The sequence below is a fragment of the Ailuropoda melanoleuca genome, chromosome 8 (genome assembly GCF_002007445.2).
Source record: "Ailuropoda melanoleuca isolate Jingjing chromosome 8, ASM200744v2, whole genome shotgun sequence".
Classification (NCBI taxonomy): domain Eukaryota; kingdom Metazoa; phylum Chordata; class Mammalia; order Carnivora; family Ursidae; genus Ailuropoda; species Ailuropoda melanoleuca.
This window is the reverse complement of record NC_048225.1, coordinates 12,841,683-12,867,250: the sequence shown is the minus strand read 5'-3', so window position 1 is coordinate 12,867,250 and position 25,568 is coordinate 12,841,683. Positions and strand designations below refer to the sequence as shown.

Genomic DNA, 25,568 nt, shown 5'->3' with positions numbered 1-25,568 from the left:
CAGGTGTCCCTGTCTTAGAATCTTTTCTCGAGGAAACAAAATGTGGTAGACTCAGCGCAAGTCCCTGCTGTTCTGCCGCCCCCCCCAAGGTGATCATGAGCCCGAAGGTGGTGAGTCTCCTTTCCACGCACGGTTTTACTCTTTTATATATGTATGGAGCCAAATTCATGAGCAGTGCTGTTTCACATGCTATAAAAATTCATGGAAACAATATAAAATTATTTGTATCCTCTTGCAATTTGCTTTCTTTCACTTTACATTATGTTTTGGGGATATATCCATGTCTCTCTAGAACGCGTTCATTGTTACCAGTGAATGTAGCACTCCATTCTGTGAATATACCAGAATTTATTTGTCTATCTATTGATGGACATTTAGGGTGTTTTCCTTTGTTGTTGTTGTTTTTTCAATTTATTTTATTAATATTATTATTATTTTGCAATTACAAGCAATACTTGGATTTCCCTTGAGGCCTAGTATATACTCAATTACCATAAGGTTTCTGTATTCCCTGGGGTACAGGGCTCTTATATAGATCAGGTTTGTGGTCTAGTGTTCACATCTTTTCTTTTTCTGTGATTCTTTTCATTTTGAGAAAATGGTACTAAAATCTCTCAGCAATGTGTCAAGCTCTCTTTGAGACTCAATGGCTTTTCGGTTTCTCTCTTTCGAGGTTATGACGTTAGATTTCATTTACCTGGTGAATTTTTTTTTCCTAGTAAATTTTTTCCTTTCTGTTAATCCTTTTTGCCCCAAAGCTTATGTGCTCCGATATTATATTGTTATATCTGCTTTCTTTTCGTTAAATTTTGTCTGGTATGAGCTTTTAAATTTCCTCTCCCCTGCTATACTTTTTAGCTTTTCTCTGATGTTATATTTTCAGTATCCTTATGTCGTGAATGACTGGAATTTTTATAAAATCTAATTTTTATAAAGTGAATTGTCACTAATGACAACAGTAAACCCTTATGCAGCACTTACAATGTGCCAAGCAGTGCTCTGAGTGTTTTTATTTCATGTTTCAATGTATTAAAACATTCATTTCCCACAGAACCTATGAGGGAGGTACTATAATTATTCACAGTTTACTAATAAGAAAACTGAAGCACAGAGAAGTTAAGTAACTTGCCTGAAGCCACAGAGCTAATCCACGTCAGCACTGTAACCCACACTGTCTCACTCCAGAGTTGGTGCTCTCCGGGCTGGTTTAATCCATTCTCCTCTATTGGGATTACTGATTGATTTCTATCATAGTATTTTGTATCTTCTATTTACCATGGTATTTTTTGCTACTTTTGTCTTCCTGTTTGCCCTTCTATTGGTCTTATTATGTTTCTTTAAAAAATAATTTTATGTACTTTTAAATTTAGTTTTTATTTTATCGAACTTCAAGTTTAGAGACTCAAACAATACTGCAAGTTAGGATAAAAAAGTAAAAATCCCTTAAACTCATCCCCATTTTCCCCTCTGCATAAACACCTTTTGGCTCGTAGAAAATTCTGTTATTATTTTCTGATTTCCCAGTTTTAGGCTTATCTTATCTTTAGGCTTCTGCTTGCTCACTATGGTCAATAAATAGGGGTTCTCAATTTAAATTAAAAAAAAAAAAAAACCCAGTTCCCCAGACATGACATAGGGGGCTAACTTGTATCTGGGGGTTAAATGTAAAAATTAATTAAGTAAAAAAAATAAAAATAAAATGGGGTTCTCTTTCACATATACACACCTTACACACACACACACACATACTTTCCAATTTATTATGTCATAGGTCTTATTTAAACTATGATATCATAGCCAGTATTTATATTATCATGATTATGTACGTGCTATTCATATGTGGTTTACTACGGTAATTTTTCCAGTACTTTTTTTTTTTTACTTGCAGTTAATAATTGTCTTCTGTTGTTGTCTATTTGGTTTCCTATACGTTTCAATGATTTACCCCCAGATTCTTGCCCAGTTGTGTAAATCTGAAAAATAGAGGGGAGCAGGTTACGGAGCAGAAATCAAGCATACATATGAAATACACATATATAGAGAGGAAGCAAACATGGCAAAATATTAATTAATATATTATTAATATACAATTACTGAACCTGGGTGGTGAGTATAAGGATGATTACTGTACTTTTCTGTATGACAATTTTCATAGTAAACTAGAAAAAAAATGAAGCTGATATGAAGCTTTGAGTCCATGACTCACTTTAGGATGGACGGTCTTGACCACAAAGAACCCCCAAAAGTGATTCTTTTGTCCTATTTTCTTGGGGTAGCCAAATTTCTCAGGAGAATGTTCCAGTCTCCTTCCTGGAGGGTAAAGTCTAATCAGCCAACATTTAGCCAAAGGAAAAAATGGTGTGGCAGGACGCATTTCATAATTTAATATATAAAATTTTACTTAAATCCTCTTTTTTTGCATAGAAGAACCCTGGCCCCAATAATACTGTGTTTTCTGCAGGCCAGGGACCCCCCCTCCCCCCCCAACCTCTCCAGGGAATAAACCTTTGGTTTCCTGCTGCTTTGAGGGAAGGCTGTAACCCAGCTGAGTGGCGTTGGGGAGGATGTCTGCTTCTCAAACAGACTTGCAACCAGTTGCCACATCTAGAGCCCCACTGTCACCCATACTTCTAGAAGAATCCATCGCTGCTAACATCTGAGCTTCCAAGGCATTCACTAGTACAGATTAGGGAGGTTTCTTGGCTCTCGCCATTGCTGCTGAAAAATTCATCTTCTCAGGTATGTTTAGTTATTATCATTTGACCATTTGGAAGCTTTCCAACTTCCAAAATATCTTGTCTGTATTCTCTTTGTGTGTTTATGCATTTTTTTAAAAAGTGCCCTTTAATGCTGCTTTATTGGGATTTCAGAAAAGAGTGCAGGCTAATGCATGCAATCAATCCACCATCCTTTACTAAATGTCAATCTGGTGTTCTTTAGTCTCATTCCTATATACTAGCTTGAAAGTTATACATTCTTTGTATTCTTTTACTGGGTTATCCTTAAAATTTTAATATTCCTACTTGACCTCACAAAGTCTAAAAGATAATCAATACCCCTATCTTCTTACTGAATAATGCAAAGACTGCAGAATGTTTTAACTTTGATCTCTGCTTTCCCATTTTCCACGTTACTTTGGTCTAATATTTTAGGTTCTCCTTGTTTATAACACTTCCTCCAAAGTAGTCCCTTCATCGATATCTATTTATTGACACCCCCTACCATGTGATGAGCAGTTTTCTAAGTACTGGAAGCACAGCAGTGAATGAGACTGAGCTACATTTAAAGATATTTTATGTTAAGTTGGACTATATGAAATTGCCAATATTTGACCAATTTTTAGTGGCAAAGAACTAGTTTTATATGGTTGAAGCATATGTATGTTTAAATATATACATGTTTATATAAATTCATATAAAATGACGAATGAGTTTTCAATTTACCTAAACATTTACTAATTTCATTCCTTCCTCCTGTGTCTATTTGTACCCCACGCCTCTCTGAGTTTTGTTTCCTTTTCAGGAAAGATCTATGAGTGATCAATGCTCTAGGTTCTCCTCTGAAATTAACTTCTTACACTTGAATAATAGCTTACCTGAGTATAATTCTTGGCTGGCCATTAATTTATCTTCAGTTTTTTTTGAAGATACTTTGTTGCTTAATCAGCTGTCCATTTAATCATTTTCATTTTGTAGATAATCAGTCCTTCTCTTGGGTTGATATTAAGACACTCTGTCTTTGATGTTCTTCACATTCACGTTAATGTGTCTTGATTTGGATTTTGTTTTCGTTTATCCTACTCATGACTCAAGGATGCTTCTTGCAACTGAGGATTCAGGTTACATCATTCTTCAATCTTCAAAATTTGTCAGCTGTCTTCTTGGGAATGTTGCCTCTTCCAAAGTCTCTCTATTCTCTTTGTAGAAATCCTAGTAGGCGTATGTTGGATCTTCCCATTCTGCTCTCCATGTCTCTTACCTTCCATTTCATATCTTCCTTCTCTTTATGATTCTTTCTGGGTGATTTTCTCAGATTGTCCTTCTAGTTTACTAATTATTTCTTCAACCGTAGCCAAATGATTATTTTTTTTTCATTTTAATGACTATATTTTCCACTTCTAGATGGCCTATTTAATTGCTTGCCTTTTTGACAAACAATGCAAATAGATCATCTTTCAAGACAAAATAATGATTACACAGGTCACTACTAAACATGCTTGGCTATTTCAGGGCTGTGTTAAATACCTTCCTCCCCCCACCCTTTTTAGTGCATTTGAGGTATATATGTTGTTGTTGTTGAAGCGGACTTGCATTTAGGCCTGGTGAGAGAAGTAAAAACAACGTAGAATTGATCCCTAATGAGTGGTTACTCTACTCTACCTATGTTTCTGGTATGTTCTGGGATGGACCCTGGGATGCTGCCACACTGAGTAAAGACTACTCCACCCCAGTTTACACCTGAATTATTGGCAGATAAGACCGAAGGAGAACAATCTGCAACAAGTTTGACTAACCACAGATGGTCCCCAACTTACAAAGTTCAACTTACCAACTTTTGACTCTAGGGTGGTGCAAAAGAGATCTGCAGTCAGTAAAAACCAAACTTCAATTTTGAAATTGGATCTTCTCCCAAGCTAGAGATTCAGAGTATGATCCCCTCTCTTGATGCTGGGCAGTGGCAGTGAGCAGCGGCTTCCAGTCGGCCCCACAATCACGAGGGTCAACATCCAATACAGTGATGACTGCTTTCAGCACACTGTTCAATCATTCAATATTGTTAGGTTAGGTGTATTAAATGTATTTTCTTTCTTTTTTTTGAGGTTTTAAGTAATCTCTACTCTCAAAGTGGGGGCTTGAACTCAATCCCAAGATCAAGAGTCACCCACTCCACTCACTGAGCCAACGAAGCTCAATATTTTCCACTTACGATATGTATTCTCCACTAATATATTCCCAATTTGGGATGGGTTTATTGGGAGGAACTCTATCATAAGTTGAGGGAATTTTGTATTTAGAATGAGGAGTCACTAATGTTCCCTCAGGTCACAAGAGGAAGACTGCCTAAGAAATCTCATTTGGTGCATGTTGAGATTTTATTTGAAATCCATATGTTTGTGTATTTCATGTGTTTATAGCAAAACTGCTCTCACAGAACATTCGAGAATAAGGTACCTTTTAATCTTTACAAATACATTTTAAAATTATTTTTACTCTACAACCAGATTATGTGGGAAGTTCCTGGATTAAAAAAAATCCAAATGAAAAGCTCTCTTCTAAAAATTCAGTTGAGAATAAGAGATACTAAGCAACAGAGGAAAATGAGGGAAAAGGAAGTGCACACAGGTTCATGTGGAAATAATCTGGTTCAAAATACTTCCTCTCTGGCCCTTCTTATTGCACCACATCGAGAGATACAAGATATCAGGCTGTCCTGTTACTTGGTGAAGCTAATTGTGATCACTTGGTTAAAATGATCCACCAGGTTTCTTCATTGTAAAAAACACAATAATTAATAGGTCGTCTCTGTGGGGTGATACTTGGAAGGCATGTGAGCTTCCCTTTCCTCAATAATTGTTCACCTTGTGGTTTTAGCATTCATTGATAATCCTTGCTTGCATCAAATATTATCTGAAGGCTGCAAAATAGTAATTTTTAAAAAAGATTTTATCATTCCATCTACATGTGGTAACTGATTTCTTCTTTAAGCAAGAGCTTTTAGGAAACTTGTATTCACATCCAAAGATTGGAACCAAAACTGTTTAACCTGAATCTAAAGATGAGGAAACTGTCAGTCAAACCCAGAACATTTTATAAGACATCTCCCCTGGACTTTTCAGAAGAAGCAAATGTCAAGGGTTGGGGAGTACTGTTCTAAATGAATAAAAGACTATAGAGGCATAACAACCTGATAAGATGTGTTGGATCCTGAATTTAGGAAGATGGGAAAAAAAAGAAAGAAAAAATAGCTGCAAATGGCATTTTGGGAGAATTGGGAAAATTTGAATATTTAGTATAGGGTAGGTGATACTAAAGAATTATGTCAATTTTCATGGTATGATAATGGTACCATGTTTATGCAGAATTGTCCTTATTGTTAGGAAATGTATGCTGTCTACAGTTATTTCAAATGATCCCCCACACAAAGCCCATAACACATACACAAGCACAAAAACCTCCAACCAACCCAAACATTTTAGAAACTAAAACAATAAGATGGTATCAAATAGAGAAGCACAAATGTGTCTTGCTTCTATCTCTTGTATTAATGTAGGTTCTGTCAGAAAAACAGAAGCCACTGTGTGTATTTCAAGTGTGAGAGGCTTTAATATAGAGAATTGAAGGCTTATAAACTCTTGAAAGTGCTGGAGGAGTGATCATCGCAGCTTGCACCTGAAGGAGAGATGCTCAAATGTTCACCTGTTAGTAGCTATAAATGAGAAGGCCACCTAATTGTCCTAGGCTACAAAACCAATAAGTGTGAGTCTTAAGAAGGTCATCCAGAAGCTGCTTTAAACCTCAAGTCTGTCTGCCTATGCATCTGCCTGCAACTACCAAGGAAGAATAACCATCTCTCCTCTTGCCTCTCACACTGACTGACTCTAACCTGGGACCAGAGTGGGAAGGGGATTCTGGGAAATTCGGTTCCAGGAGTCTCTTCTGCATTACAGACAAGAACTGAGAAGGTATAGTGATGAGGGGTGGCTGGGTGGCTCTGTTGTTTGAGCATCTGACTCTTGACTTTGGCTCAGGTCTTGGTCTCAGGATTTCAGGGTTGTGGGATCGAGCCCCGCCTGGAGCCCCACAGCATCAGGTTCTGCACTCAGTGGGGACTCTGCTTAAGATTCTCTCTCTCCCTCTCCCTCTGCCCCTCCCCTGCACACTCTTTCTCTCTCAAATAATCTTAAAAAAAAAAAGTGATGGTGATGATACCAATTTACAGACTATAGTGCAACTATATTTTATACCATAACCTCTGCAAAAATTCAGAATACCAAAAATGCCTTTAAAAAATATATGATAAAATATGCATAACATAAAAATTATTTTTAAGTGCACAACTCTTCAGTGGCATTAAGTACATTCACACTGTGGTGCAACTAGCACCACTGACCACCCCCAGAACTTTTGCACCTTCCCAAACAGAAGCTCTGTGCCATTTTTAAAAAAGGTTTATTTATTTATTTTAGAGAGAGCACAAGTGGGAGGGGCAGAGGGAGAGACTGAATCTCAAGCCAGCTCTGCGCTGAGCCCAATGCAGGGCCCGATCTCATGACCCTGAGATGCAGAAACCAAGAATCAGAGGCTTAACTGCCTGCACCACCCAGGCACCCCTGCTCTGTGCCATTAAACAATGTATCTCTTCTTCCTGCCTCTCCCATCCCTGGTAACCTCTAATCTACTTTCTGCCTTTGCCTTTGACTATTTTAAACACTTCATTTAAGCAGACTCATACAAGATTTGTTCTTTTGTGTCTGGCTTCTTTCACTTAGCATAATGTCATCAAGACCCACCCATGTTATGACATGGATCAGAATTTCCCTCCCTTTTAAGGCCAAATAATATTCCATTGTGTACATATCCCACATTTTGTTTATCTACTCATCTGCCAATCGACACTGGGGGCTGTTTCCCCCCTCCTTTTTTTTTTTTTTAAGATTTTATTTATTTATTTGACAGAGAGAGACCGCCAGCGAGAGAGGGAACACAAGCAGGGGGAGTGGGAGAGGAAGAAGCAGGCTTCCCAGTGGAGCAGGGAGCCCGATATGGGGCTCGATCTCAGTACCCTGGGATCACGCCCTGGGCCAAAGACAGACACTTAACGACTGAGCCACCCAGGCGCCCATTTCCCCTTTTTGACTAATGTGAATAGTGCTGCTAGGAACGTGGAGGTACAGATATCTGTTCCAATTCTGCTTTCAATTCCTTTTGGTATCTACCCAAAAGTGGAACTTCTGGATAGTATGGCGATTCTAACTAATCCTAACTAATTCAAACCAAGTCTGAAAAGACAAAGAATATAGGTTCCCCAAGGGATAGGCCTTTTCAGACTGAGGGAACAGCATGTAGGGAGGCTCTGGGTCCTGAAAGAGATGGCGTGCTCAGGGAATACCCAGGGTGCTGTGTGGGAGAAGATGAGACCCCCGGAGTGGGCTGGGACAAGCCATGGCAGAGCCATAGCCAAGGACGCACGGAGTAGGCAGGACTTGGGCAGAGACACCTGTCCAAGGCTGTGCACGTGATCAAGGGGCGAGGCCAGTGTGGCTGTGATGTGACTGGTAGGGGAAATGGAAGACAGGACTGATTCAAGATACATTCAGGAGCAACAATCAGGAGTTCCTGAATGTGTGTTTAAGTATATGGAGTGGGCATGTCATCAAAGGTCCCGGCTCTTGGGCGTCCTCTCCTCAGAGGCCCTGGGGGTGCAGTTCAGCCTTTCCCGTGGGAAGAATCCTCCTCTTGCTCCAATTCTTTGGGCCCAGAGTCCCTGGCCCTGATGCCTCTCACGGCCTTCACCCTGTCACATCTGACTTCCCTGGAGTTCCTGGATTATTTCATAAAGTGGAAGATGGGAGCACCCTTAACCCTATAAATGCTGGCTCTTCCCAGGCTGCCGGAGGGGCCTATAGTGAAGCTGTCAAGAGCCACTCGGGTTTAGGCTGGTCCCTGGATACTGTCCCTGTCTGGCTAGGGCACCGTGCCTCTGGGCAGTTGAGTAAGAGCAGGGCCCTCAGTAGATAGGCTTTCCTCTGCTGGTGGGGCCAGCCAGCTGGTCACAGGGAAGAGTGAAGGTCATGGGACTTGGGGGGAACTGGGTGAGGAGTTTAGCCTTACTCCTTGACAGTCTTTCCAGGGAGCACCTCTCTGCTGGAGCAGCCCCCTGATACCAGGGCACTCATTAACCCTCTGGGTGCCAGGGAAGGGCAGGAGGTGAGCCCCGGGAGGCAGCTGAGGTCATCCTTCTTTGAACCTCCACGTGGTGTTTACTCAGGGCAATTGTTGCCAGAGGCCCAGGCCCCTGGAGTATAAAGCCGAATGTCTGCTCTCTGTGCCCAGAACTGAGCAGGTGAGCGGGTGCTGGGTGGAGGGATGCAGGGCAGATTCCTCAGGGAGGGGACTGCTGGGGTCTCAGCAGAGAGCTGGGGGTGGGAACCAAGCACTAAGGATGTCCTCTTGGACCCTTTTGGCAGAGTCGCCTCTTCCCCCTTGGGGTCCCTCAGCTTTCCCAGCTGTGGAGTGGAGGCAGGAAGACAGGTGAGCAAGGGAGTGACGGCAGAAGAGGCCGAAGGAGCTGCTCGTGGGGTCTTGGGAGGGTGGTGGGGGAAACTCTACAAAGCAGTATGAGCTCCACACTCCATACTGTGTGATCCAGGTGAAAAAGAAGCCCCCCTCTCCCCCAGACACCCTTCCCTCCCAGCCATGCTCACCTAGATCGGTCCTCATCAGCCCCGGCAGCTCTGTGCTCCCATATCTCAGGGAAGGGTTAACAGATCTGGGGCAGGTTGTGACAAATCTGGGAGATGTCCTTCCTTTGCTTCTTCACCTTAACCGGCCTTGGTTCACCTTCTTTCTGAGTAGACAACAGCAAGCATGGTTGCAGTTCTGACCTGGGCTCTGGCTCTGCTCTCAGGTGGGTCTCCAGCCCTGACTTCAACGTGGAGGCTGGACTGAGGGAGGCCCGTCCACCCTGGGGGAGGAAACCCAGCCTCTAACCACCGCATCCCTCTCCACAGCGTTTGCAACTGTCCAGACACAGAAAGGCTTCTGGGACTACTTCAGCCAAAGCAGCGGGGACAAAGGAAAGGTGGCACGGGTCCAGCAGCAGAAGCTGGCATGGGAACCCACGTGAGTGGCTAGGACAAGGGGTGTAGGTGCAGGGAGGAGACAGCCGAGCAGTGGGTTGGTGTGCTGTCTCTGACTCCTTGAACTCCTTAGTCCGCACTGGGACAGAGGAATGGAGTAGTGCTCGGTTTGCCTCGTCCCTGGCCTTCCTGGGCTGTGCAGCCCCCTCTGCCCACAGTGGCGTCCCCACCTCTGCCTTGATCTGACTATAGAGGCTGCCCACTGCGCACTGAGGCGGGGGACCAGGGAGCTGTGGGGGGGACCCCCACTGTGGCCCCCAGAATGAAAGGATTGTGTGAGAGTCCAGACGCATCTGTGTTTCCTTCGGCAGTGTTGGTCTGGATTTGCATGTGCCACGTGTTTGTACTTCCGTGTGAGGAGTTGTGTGGTTGGCCCGCAGCTAGGACTGGAGCCCTAGTTCTGGGCCACCGCCCTGCATCCTTGGTTTCCCCAGATGATCATCAGTAAGTGATGCCTCTGGCGCAAAGGTGATGGTGGGGCTAGCAGTATGATGGTCTGGATGTCTGTCCCCTTCCCCAGGAGCCTGAAAGACAGCCTTGAGCAAGACCTCAGCAATATGGACAAGTTCCTGGAAAAGCTGGGCCCCCTCAGTGGGCAGGGAAGGGAGCCTCCTGGGCTCCCACAGGACCCCGTGCGCACGCGGCAGCAGCTGCAGGAGGAGCTGGCGGAGGTGAGGGCGCGCCTGGAGCCCTACATGGCTGAGGCGCACGAACAAGTGGGCTGGAACCTGGAGGGCTTGCGGCGGCAGCTGAAGCCCTACACCGTGGAGCTGATGGAGCAGGTGGCGCTGCGCGTTCAGGAGCTGCAGGAGCAGTTGCGCGTGGTCGGAGAGGGCACCAAGGCGCAGCTGCTGGGCGGCATGGATGAGGCGCGGGGCCTGCTTCAGGAGCTGCAGAACCGCGTGGTGCATCACACCGGCCGCGTCAAGGAGCTCTTCCACCCCTACGCCCAGCGCCTGGTGACCGGCATCGGGCGCCACGTGCAGGAGCTGCACCGCAGTGTGGCTCCGCACGCTGCCGCCAGCCCCGCGCGCCTCAGCCGCTGCGTGCAGACGCTCTCGCACAAGCTGACACTCAAGGCCGAGGCTCTGCACGCGCGCATCCAGCAGAACCTGGACCAGCTGCGGGAAGAGCTCAGTGCTTTTGCCAGCGCCGGCGGTGACAGTGCGGGGGAAGGGGCCAATCCTGACCCCCAGATGCTGTCCCAGGAGGTGCGCCAGCGACTCCAGGCCTTCCGCCAGGACACCTTCCTGCAGATCGCTGACTTCACCCATGCCATTGACCAGGAGACCGAGGAGGTCCAGCTGCAGCTGGCGCCAGCGCCGCCTGGTCACAGTGCCTTCGCCCCAGAGTTTCGCCAAGCTGACAGCAGCGAGGCCCGGAGCAAGCTGCAGGCCCGTCTAGAAGACCTGTGGGAAGACATCAACTACAGCCTTCATGACCGTGGTCTCAGCCATCTAGAAGAGCCCTGAGGGTCTACTTATCCAGGCTCACTTCCCAGCTCCTTGTCCAAGCCCAGGATCTGAGCCCCTGGCCCAGTCCTTGACAGTGGCCTATTGGGCAGAGGGTGGAGGGCGCGGCGCAAGGATGGGCGAAGCCACCAAAGGGACTGTTGTCCCTGGCATATCCAGTCTTCTGCGATTCCCCCATCCGGATGCATTACAGTCACCAGGCTTTGCAAACCCAGCTCCCGTGTTCATTTGGGAATCCTCATGAGTTGCTCCATTCCGGGATGGTGGGAGTGGGGAGGGAGAGAGGCACTCTATGTGCAGGTAATTATGTGCAAGCCTGTTGCCATGATGCTGGAAGCTTGTGCCTCTTCTTCCTGGGGCTTGACTCTGATCACTTCTGGCCACCTGGTGGCCGCTGCTACTGCTGGTCTATGGGAGAGGAGCTCTTTTCTCCCCAGAGCTGCCATGACAGCTTCTGTTGGGGGAAGAGAAGGGAGAAGGAAGGAAAATATGATGAGAGCGTGTCAAGGTGTGTGTATATATCTCTGCTGGCTCTGATGCCAATGGATACAAATAGTGGGGACTGTGATGGGAGGGAACAGAGCCTGCATTTCCTTACATAGACCTATATCTAAACAGCTGACCAAACCTTCCAAACTGTGGGGGCTTCTTAAAGCCTCGGGAAAACATCCTGCGTGTCCTCTGCGTCTGGGGCCCCTCACTTCTGACTCCCAGGCTGAAGCCTAGACTTCTGACTCATGAAATACAGGCATATGGAGGAAGCTTATTTGCCTGGTGTGACTCTTATTTGAGCCTTGTCTGAAAGCAGTGGCCTCACCACTACCCCAAAGCACACCCCTCACTCATTCCAATCCCTCAACGCTCTGTCTCAGGGACCCTCTCCCAATGCAGGTCTGTCAGAGTGTCCTGGCTCTGGCTAGGCTCTGCCTTAGATGACAGCTGTCTGTCATGCCTGGGTGTGGGCCTGGCTTAGAGACCCTTCTCTGCACCTGTATTGCTCACCAACCTTACCACAGGACCCTGTGTATTAAGTGCAGGCTCCTGAGGCGGCCTGTCTCCTTTGTTCCTGCGGTTCCAGATCTTGAATGGCCTCCTTACGACTGACCCTCTTCTTGAGAACTACAAATCTTTTTTTTTTATAAAGATTTTATTTATTTATTTGACAGAGAGAGAGACAGCCGGCAAGAGAGGGAACACAAGCAGGGGGAGTGGGAGAGGAAGAAGCAGGCTCCCAGTGGAGGAGACTGATGTGGGGCTCGATCCTAGAATGTGGGGATCACGCCTGAGCTGAAGGCAGACACTTTACGACTGAGCAACCCAGGCGCCCCTGAGAACTACAAATCTTAAACTCCCCAATTCCCATTTACAGACTCACTCGGGGGCAACAAATGCCCTCATAGATCCCCCTGGGAACTGTGAAATTGGGGATGGGTGAAGTGGGGGGAAGACTAAAGGGTAAATACACCCTGTCCAGCACCTTTGGAAGGTCCTGTCCAGCACCCTTTCCTCCGCTTGCAGCCTGCCCTGCATAGGGTTCTCAGCACCCCATATGAATCTGGCCTAATCACGCCCAAAGGCTGGACCTCTTCCCTGACACCCTAGATTTAGCAACAGAACTGGGTGAGAGGTGCCCAGGGAGAGGAGGTACTGGGAAGGAAAGTTAACCACAAAAAGAGGTGTTTTTGTTGTTAGGAAACTGTGAGGGGTGAATCAGCTGGGATTTAATGTGCTGGGGTTGTGGGGGTGGGAGTAAAAATGAGGACTGTGTATTTGAGGCTGGAATTTGGGCACTTGTTTATGAGGGCAGAAATAAGTGGTGAGAACAGAAAGGGAGAGAATACTTGAGGGACTGAGGGAGGGGGATCAAGAACCGAATCAACGTCCCAACAGTGGATGGAAGCCTGAGCCGGGGTCCAAACGCACCTCCTCAGGGGTATGGAGGGACAAGACAAGCCCCTTGCTATCAAGTCTCTTGTAGTCAGATTTATGGGCCAATGGTTAGAACCCTGTAGGATGGAGCTGTTGCCAACCAGCGAAACAGTGCCCTGGGGCTGAGAGGACGTCCTGGGGGAAGTAACGCCTGAATAGAGGTGGAGGCGAAGCCTGAGTCAGGCTGGCTTTGGAAGTCTAGACCATAGAATCCCAGCAATGCGGAAACCTTGTCAGCCATTCCCGAAGGCCCAGAGTCTGCGGCCTCTTTAAGAAAGGGCGGGAAGGCAGCTGGTGGAAGTGCCGGAGGAAGGGGTGGGGCCACGAGAGGAACGGAAGCCGGAAGTGGAGGTTCGCTGTGCGCGTGTGGGTCATGGCGGTGAGCGGGGATGTGGAGCCGGGGTCCCCGGCGGCTACTGCTGCCCCCTCGCCCGCCCCGGCCGGGGCTCCAGCCCCCAAGCACTTGTTCAGGCCTATCAGCGCCGAGGACGAGGAGCAGCAGCCCACCGAGATCGAGTCGTTGTGTATGAACTGTTACCGCAATGTAAGGCGGGGGCCCAGCCCGAGGCGGCGGGAGGTTGGGCCGAAGTGGGGTCGGCGACCCGGTGACGTGGGCCCAGTTGGGAACTGGGGCTTCATTGGTTCTTCCTAGCTGCTTTCTGCTTCCACAGGGCACGACGCGCCTCCTGCTCACCAAGATCCCCTTCTTCAGAGAAATAATCGTGAGCTCCTTTTCCTGTGAGCACTGTGGCTGGAACAACACGGAGATCCAGTCGGCCGGCAGGATCCAGGATCAGGGAGTGCGCTACACTTTGACCGTCAGTGCCCAGGAGGTGAGAGGAGCCCAGAGCAGTCTAATGCTCTAGAGAAGTCTTGGGGACCGGAGTCAGAGCTCTCGTCCGACCTCGAATAAGTTCTCCTATGTGCCCAAGCCTCAGTTTCCTCCTTCCTGAAGTGCAGTTGGTGCTGTCAGATGCTCAGATAAGATAAGTCTTGTGAAAATGCTTTGTAATTACATTTTGTCATTGGGAATCAGATGAGCAGTAGTTGTTTTCAATAGTACTCTCACCATTTGGGCAGCTGGCTTCACAGGTTCACAGGTGTACTGTTCTGCAGGAGTATTCTGGACCCCCTGCAATGGAGAGAGGAAGAAACTGCTGGGCTGGGGTCTGGTATTTCCTGAGAAGCTGTACTGCTGACCTCTCTGGACTGAACGTTTTTCTTTCTGCCCAGGACATGAACAGAGAAGTGGTGAAAACAGACTCTGCCACCACAAGGATCCCGGAGCTGGATTTTGAAATTCCTGCCTTCAGTCAGAAGGGAGGTAGGTATAAGGTTCAGGATATTTGGGCTGTTCATGCTTGGCTGCAATCTTACTTTTTTGCAAAAACCCGGGTGCCAGGTCTGGTGGCTGATGTATGGGTTTGGCCATGTTATCACTGTGACCTTCATTGGTTCAACATAAACAGAAAGCTTAGATAAAACAGCTTGAGACAGTAGATTGTGATAGTAAGGCTGTAATGTGTTCATTAGAAGAGTCTTAGCATCATTGTTCTTAGAGATGAATGGAACCTTCTTCGGGTCCTCCTCATTTTATAGTTGAAATCAAAGCCCAGAGAGTTCCAAGTGAATTGCTCAGAGTCATACAGGCACTTGATAGCATAGTCAAGACTCATGTGTCTTTTGTTCTTAATCACCAGCTCTGACCACTGTTGAAGGACTGATCAGCCGTGCTATTTCTGGCCTCGAGCAGGATCAGCCCGCACGAAGGGTGAGCTGGGATTTTCTGATTGCAGCAGCTCAAGGCATAACGACCGTTCTTATGTCTGAATAGAGTGTTCGGCTACCTGTGTAGCTGAACTATCTCTGACTGAATGTTGGAGAACTTTGGGGGACACACACGGTGATGCTGTCGCTGCCAGGATGTTGTCCTTGTTCTTTCCACTTTCCACCCTTTCCACTTCCCTTTCCTCAGTGTATATTCAGATCTCCTCTCAGACAGGCAGTATAACATTACCGCTGAAGAGCCTTTCCTAATCCCCTTGGATCTATCTATACTTCCTGAGTGTTCCATTGTACCTTATATTTATTATGACAGAAATAATATAATTGCATATTTAGTCATTTGTTTTCCTAACTGGCTGGGGAGCCCCATGAGAGGACTCTGGTTTATTTACTGTTATAGCTCTAACCTGGCATGAGAGCCTGCCTAAATGGTTGAATGAGTGAGAAAATGAAGCTCATTTGGCACAACTCCTAAACTTCAAACTTATTTGCTATATCTTATTGGGAAGTCTGAGTCTTCTGTTCCTACTTAGACTGAGACAGGTGGTGACTTCCTAATGGAAGTGATGTGGGCGTGACAGGGAGTAGGGGCATAAAGTCTGTCACCAGGTCTGGGGAGCCTCATGACTACCTGTTTACTATCTTTTCCTGTCAGGCAAAGGAAGAAGCCGTAGCTGAAAGAATTGATGAGTTCATTGTCAGATTGAAAGAGCTAAAGCAAGTGGCCTCTCCTTTCACTCTGGTGAGTATTGAGGAACTCTAGATGCTAGATTTAGGGGAGGAGAGACCCTTAAGACTGCCTGGGACTTTTCCACTGTGGTGCCCAAGAGGTCTGATGGCAGGTGGAGGATCATACGTGATTTCTTGTTGTAATTACTCCCTCTTCACCCATCTGTCAGATCATTGATGATCCCTCAGGGAACAGCTTTGTGGAAAACCCCCATGCTCCCCAGAAAGATCATGCCCTGGTGATCACACACTATAATCGGACTGTACAGCAGGAAGAGATGCTGGGGCTCCAGGTGAGTAGACTGAAGAAGCCAGAAGAATGCTCTGGCATTATCTTGCTTTTTGGATTGCTTGGAATCAATAGACTCTTATTTTGTTGTTGCTACCTGTGTACCCTACCTCCACACGTTTGTGCATCTCATCTAGCTCCTGTCAAGACTTAGGATAAACTTTACAATAAAAGTTGGCAGTGGCTGTGATCCCTATCTTAAGCTGTGTTCTTCCCTGTATTAGGGCTGTGCTTCCTAGTTTCTCTGTTAAACCCATGAAATGGCAGCTGACAAGCAAACCAGAGTCTTCTCTCCCACTCCAAGGCAGGCTGTTGGGGAGGTTGAGGTATATGTGCCAACGTGTGATTTGTATTTCTGCTATGGTAGGCTGAGGCACCACCAGAAGAGAAGCCAGAAGAGGAAGATCTCAGAAACGAAGTGAGTCCATTGGCTGCTGTGGAGAAAGGAGCAGAGTTGTGGGCAGAGACTGACGCCACTCAGTCTCTCTTCCTCACCCCCAACATGGGCAACCACCAGCATACCAACTGAATGTCTGTAGCCTGAGCAGGGCTCAGGCTATGACCCATGTTGTGTTCCAGGTGCTGCAGTTCAACACAAACTGTCCAGAATGCAATGCTCCGGCTCAGACCAACATGAAGCTAGTTCGTATCTTTTGTCAGGCAGTTGGGCTGCTCTTCATCTCACTCGGGCATGAGGATTATACACAGGCTGGGGAGTCCTCCCTTCAAGGAAACCGCGATGCGGAGGAAGGTGTTGCCTTTGATGAGACTGTGTACCTTGGCTTTTGGGTTCAAAGAATTAGGCTTTGGTTTCTAGGGTCCTGTGTTTGGCCTGAGTCATATCTTCAAATATTTGTGAACAAAGATTGCCATGGGTTGCACAACCTTGCCCTCTTCTAGAGGACTGTTAGGCTGCTTCTTGGGACCCCTTTCCTATAGTCCTAGGACTAGCAGTTGTGCATTTAGTTTGGGTTTGTTCTTCCCCAGAAGGTGGTCTTGCTCCCCTGGAAGCATATTTCCTTACCTCCATCTTCCAGAAATCCCCCACTTTAAGGAGGTTATCATCATGGCTACCAACTGCGAGAACTGTGGCCATCGGACCAATGAGGTGGGTGGGCCCCATTGTTTGGGAAGACGACTAAGGTGAGGGTGACCCCTGTTTAACTTTGATCCTTTTTAAATCTGCTTTGGGATGAGGTGGGAGGAAGCTGGGTCTTTCTCTTAGATGTAGTGCAGGATGAGGAGCCCTTGAAGGAACTGGCAATTAGCGAAGTAAATTAGAGAGACCATAATTTAAGACATTAAAGATTGGTTATATGGAAGAGGGAGGTGCCCTCCCCCCCCCGTGTTTTTGTTTTCGTTTTTGTTTTTTTTTTGAGAGACTGTTTGACTCACCTTTTAGGGTTGGAAGTGTAGGGATGCAGATTTTGAATCTAATAAAAGACTTTCTAGATTTCTCTGAAAATAGAATGGGTTGCCTTAGAGGGTTGTAAATTACCATTGTATTCAAGCAGAAGCTGTTTAAATTCTGAACCCAGAATAATATAAGGTGCATCCACGTGTTGGGTGCAGTTAAAGGTCCCTTTCAACCCCAAAGTCAGTTTTTTAAAAAAGGTACATTCACAGTTTGTTGGCAGTTTGGGATAAGTCTTGGTGTTTCTGGTTTGGGTGACTGCTGTTGGTATAGAAGGCTCTGTTCTTGGTAGCTGTTAGGGGGCCTGATTGGAGGTGTAATCCCATCCTCTGAGGTCTCCCTGGCATGAGGTGAGGGTCCGAATCCTCTCTGCTGGTGTTCTGACTACTGTTATCTGTGCAGGTGAAATCTGGAGGAGCAGTAGAGCCCTTGGGCACCAAGATCACCTTCCATATCACAGATCCCTTAGCTCTGACCAGAGATGTGCTCAAGGTAACACCCTGCTTGGGAAAGTGTCTGTCTTCCTCACATGGACTGTCTCTAGGGAAAATTGTCTTTTTAAAATTCTATCCGGGGGTTGTGGAGTAACTCCTTACTCACCTAGGTTTCAGGATCCCTCGTCAGAGTTAATCCATGGTAAGAAGTACACATTCAGAAGGTGACCCATAAACTCTCTGATGACTTGCCAGCTTTTTGCCTCCAGTGTCTGTAAGGGCCCTTGTCTCTGGCCTCTAATGACAGGATACCTGGCAGCTTGGAGCCATGACTCAGAATGTCTTTTTATTAGGTTGGTTCCATTTCTGTGGTTCACATGGATAGGAATGAGCCTGGCTTTAGCTGGAGAGTCCAAGAAGACTGGGGCAGCTGACTTTTCTCCCCTGAACTGACAGCAGTGGTATTAATTTGGCATGAGAACTCTGATTAGCTTTCTTGAAGAGGCTTCTGATCTAAAGTTTAATTTGATCTCTCATCTCCTAGTCTGAGACGTGTAGTGTGGAAATCCCAGAGCTGGAATTTGAACTGGGAATGGCCGTCCTCGGGGGCAAGTTCACCACACTGGAGGGGCTACTGAAAGACATCCAGGAACTGGTAAGTCACCTGAGTATAGCACATGGCTGCTTCAGCAGTGTGGCTGAGGGGAAGGGGCTAGAAGGCCTCACACGTCCTAGTTTTTGGAGCTGTTAACTGGGGATTTCTTTGCCTTAAGCTGATTTGAGAAACTTAAATAGTATTTTGGATCATGAAGATAAGTTTATGGGAAGTTCTGAATGGAAACTCCCAGTCCTACCTCTGGGACAATGTAGATACTTTGTGGTTTTGGGTAAGTCACTATTTCACTGTAAAATGAGGGGAGCAGGGTCCTTCCAGCACCTGAAACTCCCCAGCGTGTATATTTGTGTGTTGACTTAGTCCGTATATTTATTTTCTTGAATCATTTCACTTAATTGATTGCTAGTTGTCAGGCGTTTTGTCTTTGTAAATTACACTTTATTTTGCATTTCTTGTTCAAATGAGAACTGGAGTTTCCAATGGAAGGACATTATTATAGTTTTTGTTTTACATTGCCAGTTGTCATCTTGGCAGAGTAATCTCTGTGCTCTTAGCAGTGGCTGCCTAGGTCAGAAAGGTGGTGTGGAGACTGGGCTTCCCTGGCTGGGCACCCTCCTGCCATTCCCTACCAGCTTTATGGTCAAACCTAAGAAATAGCCAGTTTTCTAGCAATTCGGATGCTGTTTGTTGCAGGTGACTAAGAACCCTTTCACACTGGGTGACAGTTCCAATCCTGGCCAGATGGAGAAACTGCAGGAGTTTAGCCAGAAGTTAGACCAGGTGAGATGATTCTGGCCCTTCAATACTTGTGGTTCTGGGGCGCCAGTGGGCAAGAGGCCACCTATCCTGTCCTGCCACCTGAACATCTAACCAACATGTTGGGGATTCCCCTGGTTTCTGATATCCCATGTCCTCTTCTTTCTCGGTTTTCTCCCTTATGTTGTTAGAGCCTCTTCTGTAGTAGCTTCAGTTGGGAGTTGGGTTTTTCATTTCCACTCCTTTTCCAAGAGCCTTTTTTTTGGTCTTGGAGTACTCTCCCTCCTTCCTTTTCTAAATAGCATCCTGTTTCAAGGATGTGGTATTTTTTTTTTCTCTTGAGAATATTAATGTTGGTTTTTCTTTTTTTGATGTTTTATTTTCCTTGCATAGTTTCCATTTCCTTTTATGTTGTTTTTTGTTTGCTTGGGTTTTGTTTTGTTTTTTTCTTGTTTGTTTTTGTTTTTCCATTTAACTTTCTGTTTTTCCAGGCTAGGGCTTTGCTCACGTGTCTGATAGTCTTGGATTGTCAGTTGTAGAGGACTGAAACACGGGAGTGGAGCTGAATCTCATTCATGTCGGGCTCATTGTGGGGGACTTCGCTTAGCCATTTTGTGGAAGTAACCCCAGTGCCAGAGTCATTAGGTTTTTCCTCTTGGGCTGCTCAGATTCCCATCAGTGGGTGTTCTGTTTCCTGCCCTGAAGAGGATGACTTGGCTGGCAGTGTTCTGAAAGCTGAGTGTGGGAAGAGAGCTGGGTGTGTATGTCTGTTTACAATAACAAGACATTCACTTAACCTGCTGTCCTTGCTGCCTTTCCCTCCACCCTCAACTGGGCCGGCACCCCCTAGGCCTTAGCCTGCAGGGGTGGCAACTTCTCCACGGCCTCCTGCAGCTTTCTGCTGGGGGTGAGGGAGAGCAGTTGTTGGCCTGTGGGGAATGGGAGAGGAGGTGGGGATGTCAGGTTGGTGCTTAAGTAAGTTTCATACAGTCCTTGTTGTAGGTCTTCTCCACTCCACTTTGGGAGGTACCTCATTTCAGCAGTTTCTGAAACTTTCGGGGATTCTGCCATATAAATTGGGTTGGTCCTTGTCTGGCAGACATAGCGCCTTCCTATCAGGAGCTATGTAAAATTTATGTGCTGTATTCTCCCCTCTTTAGATCCTACAGGGTAAGATGAAGGCCCACTTTATTATGAACGATCCAGCAGGAAACAGCTACTTTCAGGTACAGAAGACCTTCCTTGATAGTGCATGGAGATACATTTTCTGACCTTCCTTGGATATGTATTATTTCTACAGAAACTGGAGACTTGATTCTGAATGAACTGCTCTTTATCAAGGAATCTTAGAATTTGAAACATAAGGAAGTAGGGGGAGGTGGGAGGGATTATCAGTGTGTGTCGAGAGGGAAAAAAGATACTCCTAGACTCTTCCTCTCTCTAGTCCAGCTCTTGTCCCCAGTAATGGAGTTGCCATTTTGAAAATCTAATTGTGGAATGAGGAGAAATGGTGCCTTGTCCAGAGGCTGAAATAGGAAACTGCAGAGGCTTTCAGCTGAATGGGGAGATACTCTGGTGATTTATAATAACTTCAACATTTATTGGGCAGTTATTATTCGTCAGGCAAAACTATGATTAAGACCATCATAAGAAAGTGCAGATAGGAAGTTTTTTAGGTAGACTGTTCCCTAATTCTGCCTAGGGCTGGACGGTCTCATTCCTGGGACTCTGTTGGGCTCTGTTGCTGCTTGCTAGTTGAGCCTAGCTATGGGGAATTGGAGGCCTTTAGAATAAAAAACATTACGTTTTTGGGAAAGTGGGAATTGGAAGCCAGCTGGTGTGGGGGGGTGCAGGTAGCTGGGCGGCACAGGCACTGATTGTCTGTCCTTGGCCTTGCAGAATGTGTATGCACCTGAAGATGACCCTCAGATGAAGGTGGAGCATTATAAGCGCACATTTGACCAGAATGAGGAGCTAGGGCTCAATGACATGAAGACGGAGGGCTATGAGACAGGCCAGGCCCCACAGCGGTAGCGATGGTTAGTTCCCAAGCCCGCCTCCAGTGCTGCTCAGACTGAAGGGTTATTATTGTTGGGAAAGGCTGATGGTGTTCTCCCCGCCAGGCCTTGCCCGTGTGGGGGGGGGACACCTGGTCTGAGAGATGTGGGCAGTTTCGTGAACAGTTTGTGATGGAAATGCAAGCCTCTTGGTTTACTTGACTGTATTTTGGAGGTTTTGAATTGGCCTGGGAAGAAACCCAGAAATGAACCGTGGGGCATGACATTATCCCTTTTTTCCCATCAGCTTTTTACCCTCCCTCCACATAATGTTCTCTCTAGGGTTGGAACTCTGAAGATGGAAGACAGCTACATCTGGAGTTTGGGAGTTGGTTGGGGAATATAAAATACTGGCTTTCAACAGGAAGAGAGTCTTCTGAGGGGAGGGAGTCCAGCACAGGAGAAGAAGTTCTCATTAAAGTGATGACTTTCCAACAGGACCGGCCTCTGAACTCTGTCCTTGTTTGAATCCATGCTAGTAGAATTCAACCTCCTGAATAAATTTTCCCCAGTGTAGACAGTTTGGGGATTGGAGCTAGCATTTCATTTATTCCTTCAGTAGATGTTTGAGTGTTTACTTTGTGCCAGGCACACCACAGAACTGAACAAAATAAAGCCCGGTGTTCATGGAATTTAAAGTGAACTTCTGAGGTCAAATCCATAGTTCCCACATTTCCTTTATTAGATGCAGCTAACAAATAGAGGGCAAAGCTCAGATGGTGCCACTGGGCATAAATTCATTTGATCCTGCTCAGCTGCCCTATGAGGTGGACAGGGTTAGGATCTGCGCTTGGGTCTTGTCAGGCCAAGGTTGGGTGTTGATTAGGAAGGGGAGTGGTGGAACTCAAGACAAATGGACAGAAGATGGGTTGATGGGGCTGAGAGGGTACTGGTAATGTTCACTGGAGCAGAAAGATGAGGTTTTCAAATGCTTGCTGACAGCAGGGTAGTAGAGGCAGGGCTTTGGAGTTGAGTTTGAGATCCACCAAAGTGGACTAGAAGCCAACACAGGGTTGTGTCTGGGGGACCTGGGAGGCCCTCCAGCTAGTGAAGCCTTGTATTGGTCCAGTGGCCCCAAAAGCTCTCAGAGACCCAGTCAGCCTTCCTTCCTGGGCTTGAGCTGGACCAGTCAGGATAATGCAGTGGTTGAAATGTCATGGGTCAGGGCTATGACCTCCACACCTGTTTTAATACATATAAACATTTTTTGAGGACATATCCTAAATTCTGAGCATTTATAAAGTATAACAAGTCTTCTTGACGAATATGCTTTCAAACTGACAAAAATTTAGCATGTTGAGATAAGGGACCTATTCGATCTAGTATTTTATTTCACAAACTTCGGATTTACCTCTTGCACCTCATTTTGCTAGCTTCTGCTACCAAGGGTGATGTTTTGGCTGTGAAGTTGGGCAACCAACTTCGTGAAGGTTAAGGTTCCTTAACCTCCCCAAGCTTTGGTTTTCTCATCTGTAAAACACAATAATAAAACCACTTGAGAACTGTGAGTTAAATGAGGTAATTCATGTAAAACTCTTCATGTTCACAAGAAGAAAAGTACTGTCTGCCCTCCACCTCTCCCCCCTCTCCAAAACTTGGGAATTGGAATTCAGCCTCTCTAGCTTCCCTGTATTTTGAAAATAGAGGTAGGTCCTTTTCATTGGAAAGATCCTAGGCAAGAGGTAGCTATTTATCAAACGTGGGGAAGTTCACAGTTAGAAACCATCACATTTTTTCACAGTAATTACACTGGGTTTGGAATTCGATTTCCTCTCTGGAGTGGTACTTAGAAGCGTATTCCAGCAGTTTCTACCCCCCTTCCCCTCAACCTAAACACATACTAATACAAATAACGTATATACTGTGCACCAGGCACTGTTTTAAGCAGTTCACGCAAAGTATCTCATTCCTCGCAAGCATTGAGTTAGATACCATTATACTCCCCCGCTTGTTAAATAACTTGCCCAAGGTCCTACAGGTAGGAAGTTTCGGAGCCCAGACTCAAGCTTAGATACACTGTCACTCCAGAGCCCACGTTCTTGACGACACTATGGTGCTTCTGGAGCTGCCTTATATGTTGAAGGGGCAGGTAGATGGACAAGCAGAAAACGTGGTTGGGCCGGCAGAGGGACACGGAGAGGGCAAAGGACGTAAGCGCACTCCTTGCGGGGCTGCAAAAGCGCTCACCTGTCAGCCCGGGGACAGTTCCCACCGCTCTTCGCCACTTCCGGTCCCAGCCCCGCCTCTGTGTTCCCGCCGTGAGTTTCGCGTTCAAGAATTTTGGCCCCAGCGCCGAGCCGTCTCCCCGCCGTCGCCGCTGCCATGGCGGCAGCTCCGCTGCTCTCCAAGGCCGAGTACCTGAAGCGTTACTTGTCTGGGGCAGCTGCCGGCGTCGACGGGGGCTCTGACTCCGGTCGCAAGCGTCGCAGAAAGCGGCCGAAGCCTGGCGGGGCCGGCGGCAAGGGGTGAGTTGGTTCTGGCGGGGCGGGGCCTGCGGCGGCTCGCCGCCCCTCTCCTCCCCAGCTCCGCCCTCGGCCGGCGCTTGCCCTCTCCGCGCCGCCCGCCGGTCCCCTCACGGGGCTCGTCGGGAGCCCAGCACAGGCGCCCCGCGCCCGTGGGCGGTATCTTCGCGGTCTCAAGTCGGCTCTAACTTTCCTTACTCTTTTTCCCGGCTTTGTAGCGTTCCGTCCTCTCCCGTAGAGAATGAATGTCGTGCCCTGAGAATAATGGTGGAGCTCATCCAAAGCCTCCGTGTTTGGATATTTAGGGCCCAGAACCTGACTGGGGAGTTCAGCAATCCCAGGGACTCTGGTCCTGAGTCAGAGACCTGTGCTTACTTCCTGTTACTCTTAATAGTGATGCTGTTAACAATAACAACTGACATTTGTAGTTCTTGTCACGTACCAGATGCCATCCTAAGTACTTTAGAGGTATATGATTATAAGCTCCGTAATACTACCACGAAGTTGGTGTTGTTATTATCCCCATTTTTCAAATGAGAAAACTTTGGAGCCCAATGTACTGGGTTGAATAGTGCCTCTCCCCCATTCATGTCCACCCAGAACCTCAGAATGTGACTTTCTTTGGAAATAATGCTTTTGCAGATATAATTAGTTAAGATGCGGTCATAGTGGATTAGGATGGGCGCTAAATCCAATATGACTGGTGTCCTTTTAAGAAGAGGGAGATTTGGACACAAACGGACATAGGGGGAGAACCGCCATGTGAAGATGGAGGCTGAGATTGGACTGGATTTACTCTCCCACTAGCCAAAGTATGCCTGGGCTACCAGAAGTTGGAAGAATCAAGGAAATATCCTTCCCTAGAAACTTCCCAGCAGGCATTGCCTTGCAGACACCTTGATTTCAGACTTCAAGCCTCCAGAACTGAGAGAAAATACATTTCTGTTGTTTTAAGCCCCCCAGTTTGTGGTACTTTGTTAGGCACCCCAGAGACAGTGCCATGTAGTGAAAATAGCTTGAGCTTTGGAGTAAGGGTGGTCAGAGTTTGAGTCCTAGCTGTTCTACTTTGTGGGCTGTGTGGCCTTGGGCAAGATATTTCATCTGTCTAAGACTGTTTCCACATCTTTAAAATGAGAATAATAATGATATCACTTTATGGTTACGATTAGAGATGTATACAGTGATAATGGCTTTTCAGATAGAATCACATCATGGCAGTCATTGTTAATTATTTGGACTCATCCATAGTTTGTCTATGTAACGTTTATTGAATATGTACTTCTTAGGCCAGTTACTTCAGGGTGTTGAGGATATCACTGTGTATGAGAAAGCGTAGTCCCTATTCTGGTTGACCTTGTAATTTAATGGACATACAAGCTTTAAACCTCTAATTACACAATTAATTGATTTATTTTCTTTGTGAATAATACAATGAAAGTATCCCATGGATGCGTAACACGGGTTGAGGGAGGTAAGGGGAGAAGCTCAAGAAAATTAAATGTAAGCTAGGACTCTTAAGAATCTTAAGAGTTTCTCATTAAAGAAAGAAGAGTTGGTCAGGCAGAGGGAAGGAACTGAATATGTGAGAACTGATGTGGTAAGGAATTTGGCTCATTCCAGGCACCAGAAGATGACCAGCAAAGTAGTGAACTGTGGAGGCAGTGATACAAGGTGAAGTTGGCCATATAGGCAAAGACTGAACCTTATAGAATCTTGTAGGATTTTGAGCTTTATCCTAAGATCCATAGATAAGTGTTTGTAGGCTG

At 46.4% G+C, this 25,568-nt stretch overlaps 3 protein-coding genes and 2 long non-coding RNA genes across 9 annotated transcripts in view; 3 read left to right on the top strand and 2 right to left on the bottom strand.

Annotated features, from left to right (window-relative positions):
- Positions 1-1,773: 1,773 nt before the first annotated feature.
- LOC109489679 lies at positions 1,774-9,487 on the bottom strand. Its single transcript, XR_002142736.1, has 3 exons — positions 9,425-9,487; positions 4,549-4,755; positions 1,774-1,973 (listed from the first exon to the last, which is right to left on the bottom strand). It is a non-coding gene; the product is annotated as an uncharacterized LOC109489679 (long non-coding RNA).
- Positions 8,791-12,087, top strand: APOA5 (apolipoprotein A5). Of its 2 annotated transcripts, XM_011225344.3 has the most exons (5): positions 8,979-9,063; positions 9,188-9,251; positions 9,576-9,627; positions 9,731-9,842; positions 10,380-12,087. In XM_011225344.3, the coding sequence occupies exons 3-5, from the start codon at positions 9,588-9,590 to the stop codon at positions 11,329-11,331; spliced, it is 1,104 nt and encodes a 367-aa protein (XP_011223646.1). In that variant the 5' UTR covers positions 8,979-9,063; positions 9,188-9,251; positions 9,576-9,587; the 3' UTR covers positions 11,332-12,087. The 2 variants fall into 2 exon arrangements, with proteins under 2 accessions (XP_019655482.1, XP_011223646.1); XM_019799923.2 differs by lacking the exons at positions 9,188-9,251; positions 9,576-9,627 and having other exon boundaries at positions 8,791-9,063.
- Positions 12,088-13,589: 1,502 nt separating this feature from the next.
- Positions 13,590-21,874, top strand: ZPR1 (ZPR1 zinc finger). Of its 3 annotated transcripts, XM_011225345.3 has the most exons (15): positions 13,592-13,804; positions 13,932-14,093; positions 14,494-14,584; positions 14,961-15,031; positions 15,701-15,787; positions 15,945-16,067; positions 16,431-16,481; positions 16,643-16,709; positions 17,101-17,171; positions 17,880-17,969; positions 18,456-18,566; positions 19,221-19,307; positions 20,444-20,509; positions 21,183-21,322; positions 21,623-21,763. In XM_011225345.3, exons 1-14 carry the CDS (start codon positions 13,634-13,636, stop codon positions 21,315-21,317), a joined length of 1,383 nt encoding a protein of 460 aa, XP_011223647.1. In that variant the 5' UTR covers positions 13,592-13,633; the 3' UTR covers positions 21,318-21,322; positions 21,623-21,763. The 3 variants fall into 3 exon arrangements, with proteins under 3 accessions (XP_019655507.1, XP_011223647.1, XP_002919542.1); XM_019799948.2 differs by lacking the exon at positions 21,183-21,322 and having other exon boundaries at positions 13,590-13,804; positions 21,623-21,874; XM_002919496.4 differs by having other exon boundaries at positions 21,183-21,766.
- Positions 21,875-22,057: 183 nt separating this feature from the next.
- Positions 22,058-23,659, bottom strand: LOC105237756. The gene is made up of 3 exons (XR_004627016.1): positions 23,528-23,659; positions 22,692-22,810; positions 22,058-22,522 (listed from the first exon to the last, which is right to left on the bottom strand). It is a non-coding gene; the product is annotated as an uncharacterized LOC105237756 (long non-coding RNA).
- BUD13 (BUD13 homolog) overlaps positions 23,096-25,568 on the top strand; it is a 28,971-nt gene continuing 26,498 nt past the window's right edge. Inside the window, exon 1 of one of the 2 annotated variants that reach the window (XM_034665809.1) lies at positions 23,096-23,805. In XM_034665809.1, coding sequence (XP_034521700.1) covers positions 23,663-23,805 — 143 coding nt within the window. In that variant the 5' untranslated portion in view covers positions 23,096-23,662. The remainder of the gene's footprint in view (positions 23,806-25,568) is intronic. The other variant, XM_034665810.1, reaches the window with a different exon arrangement.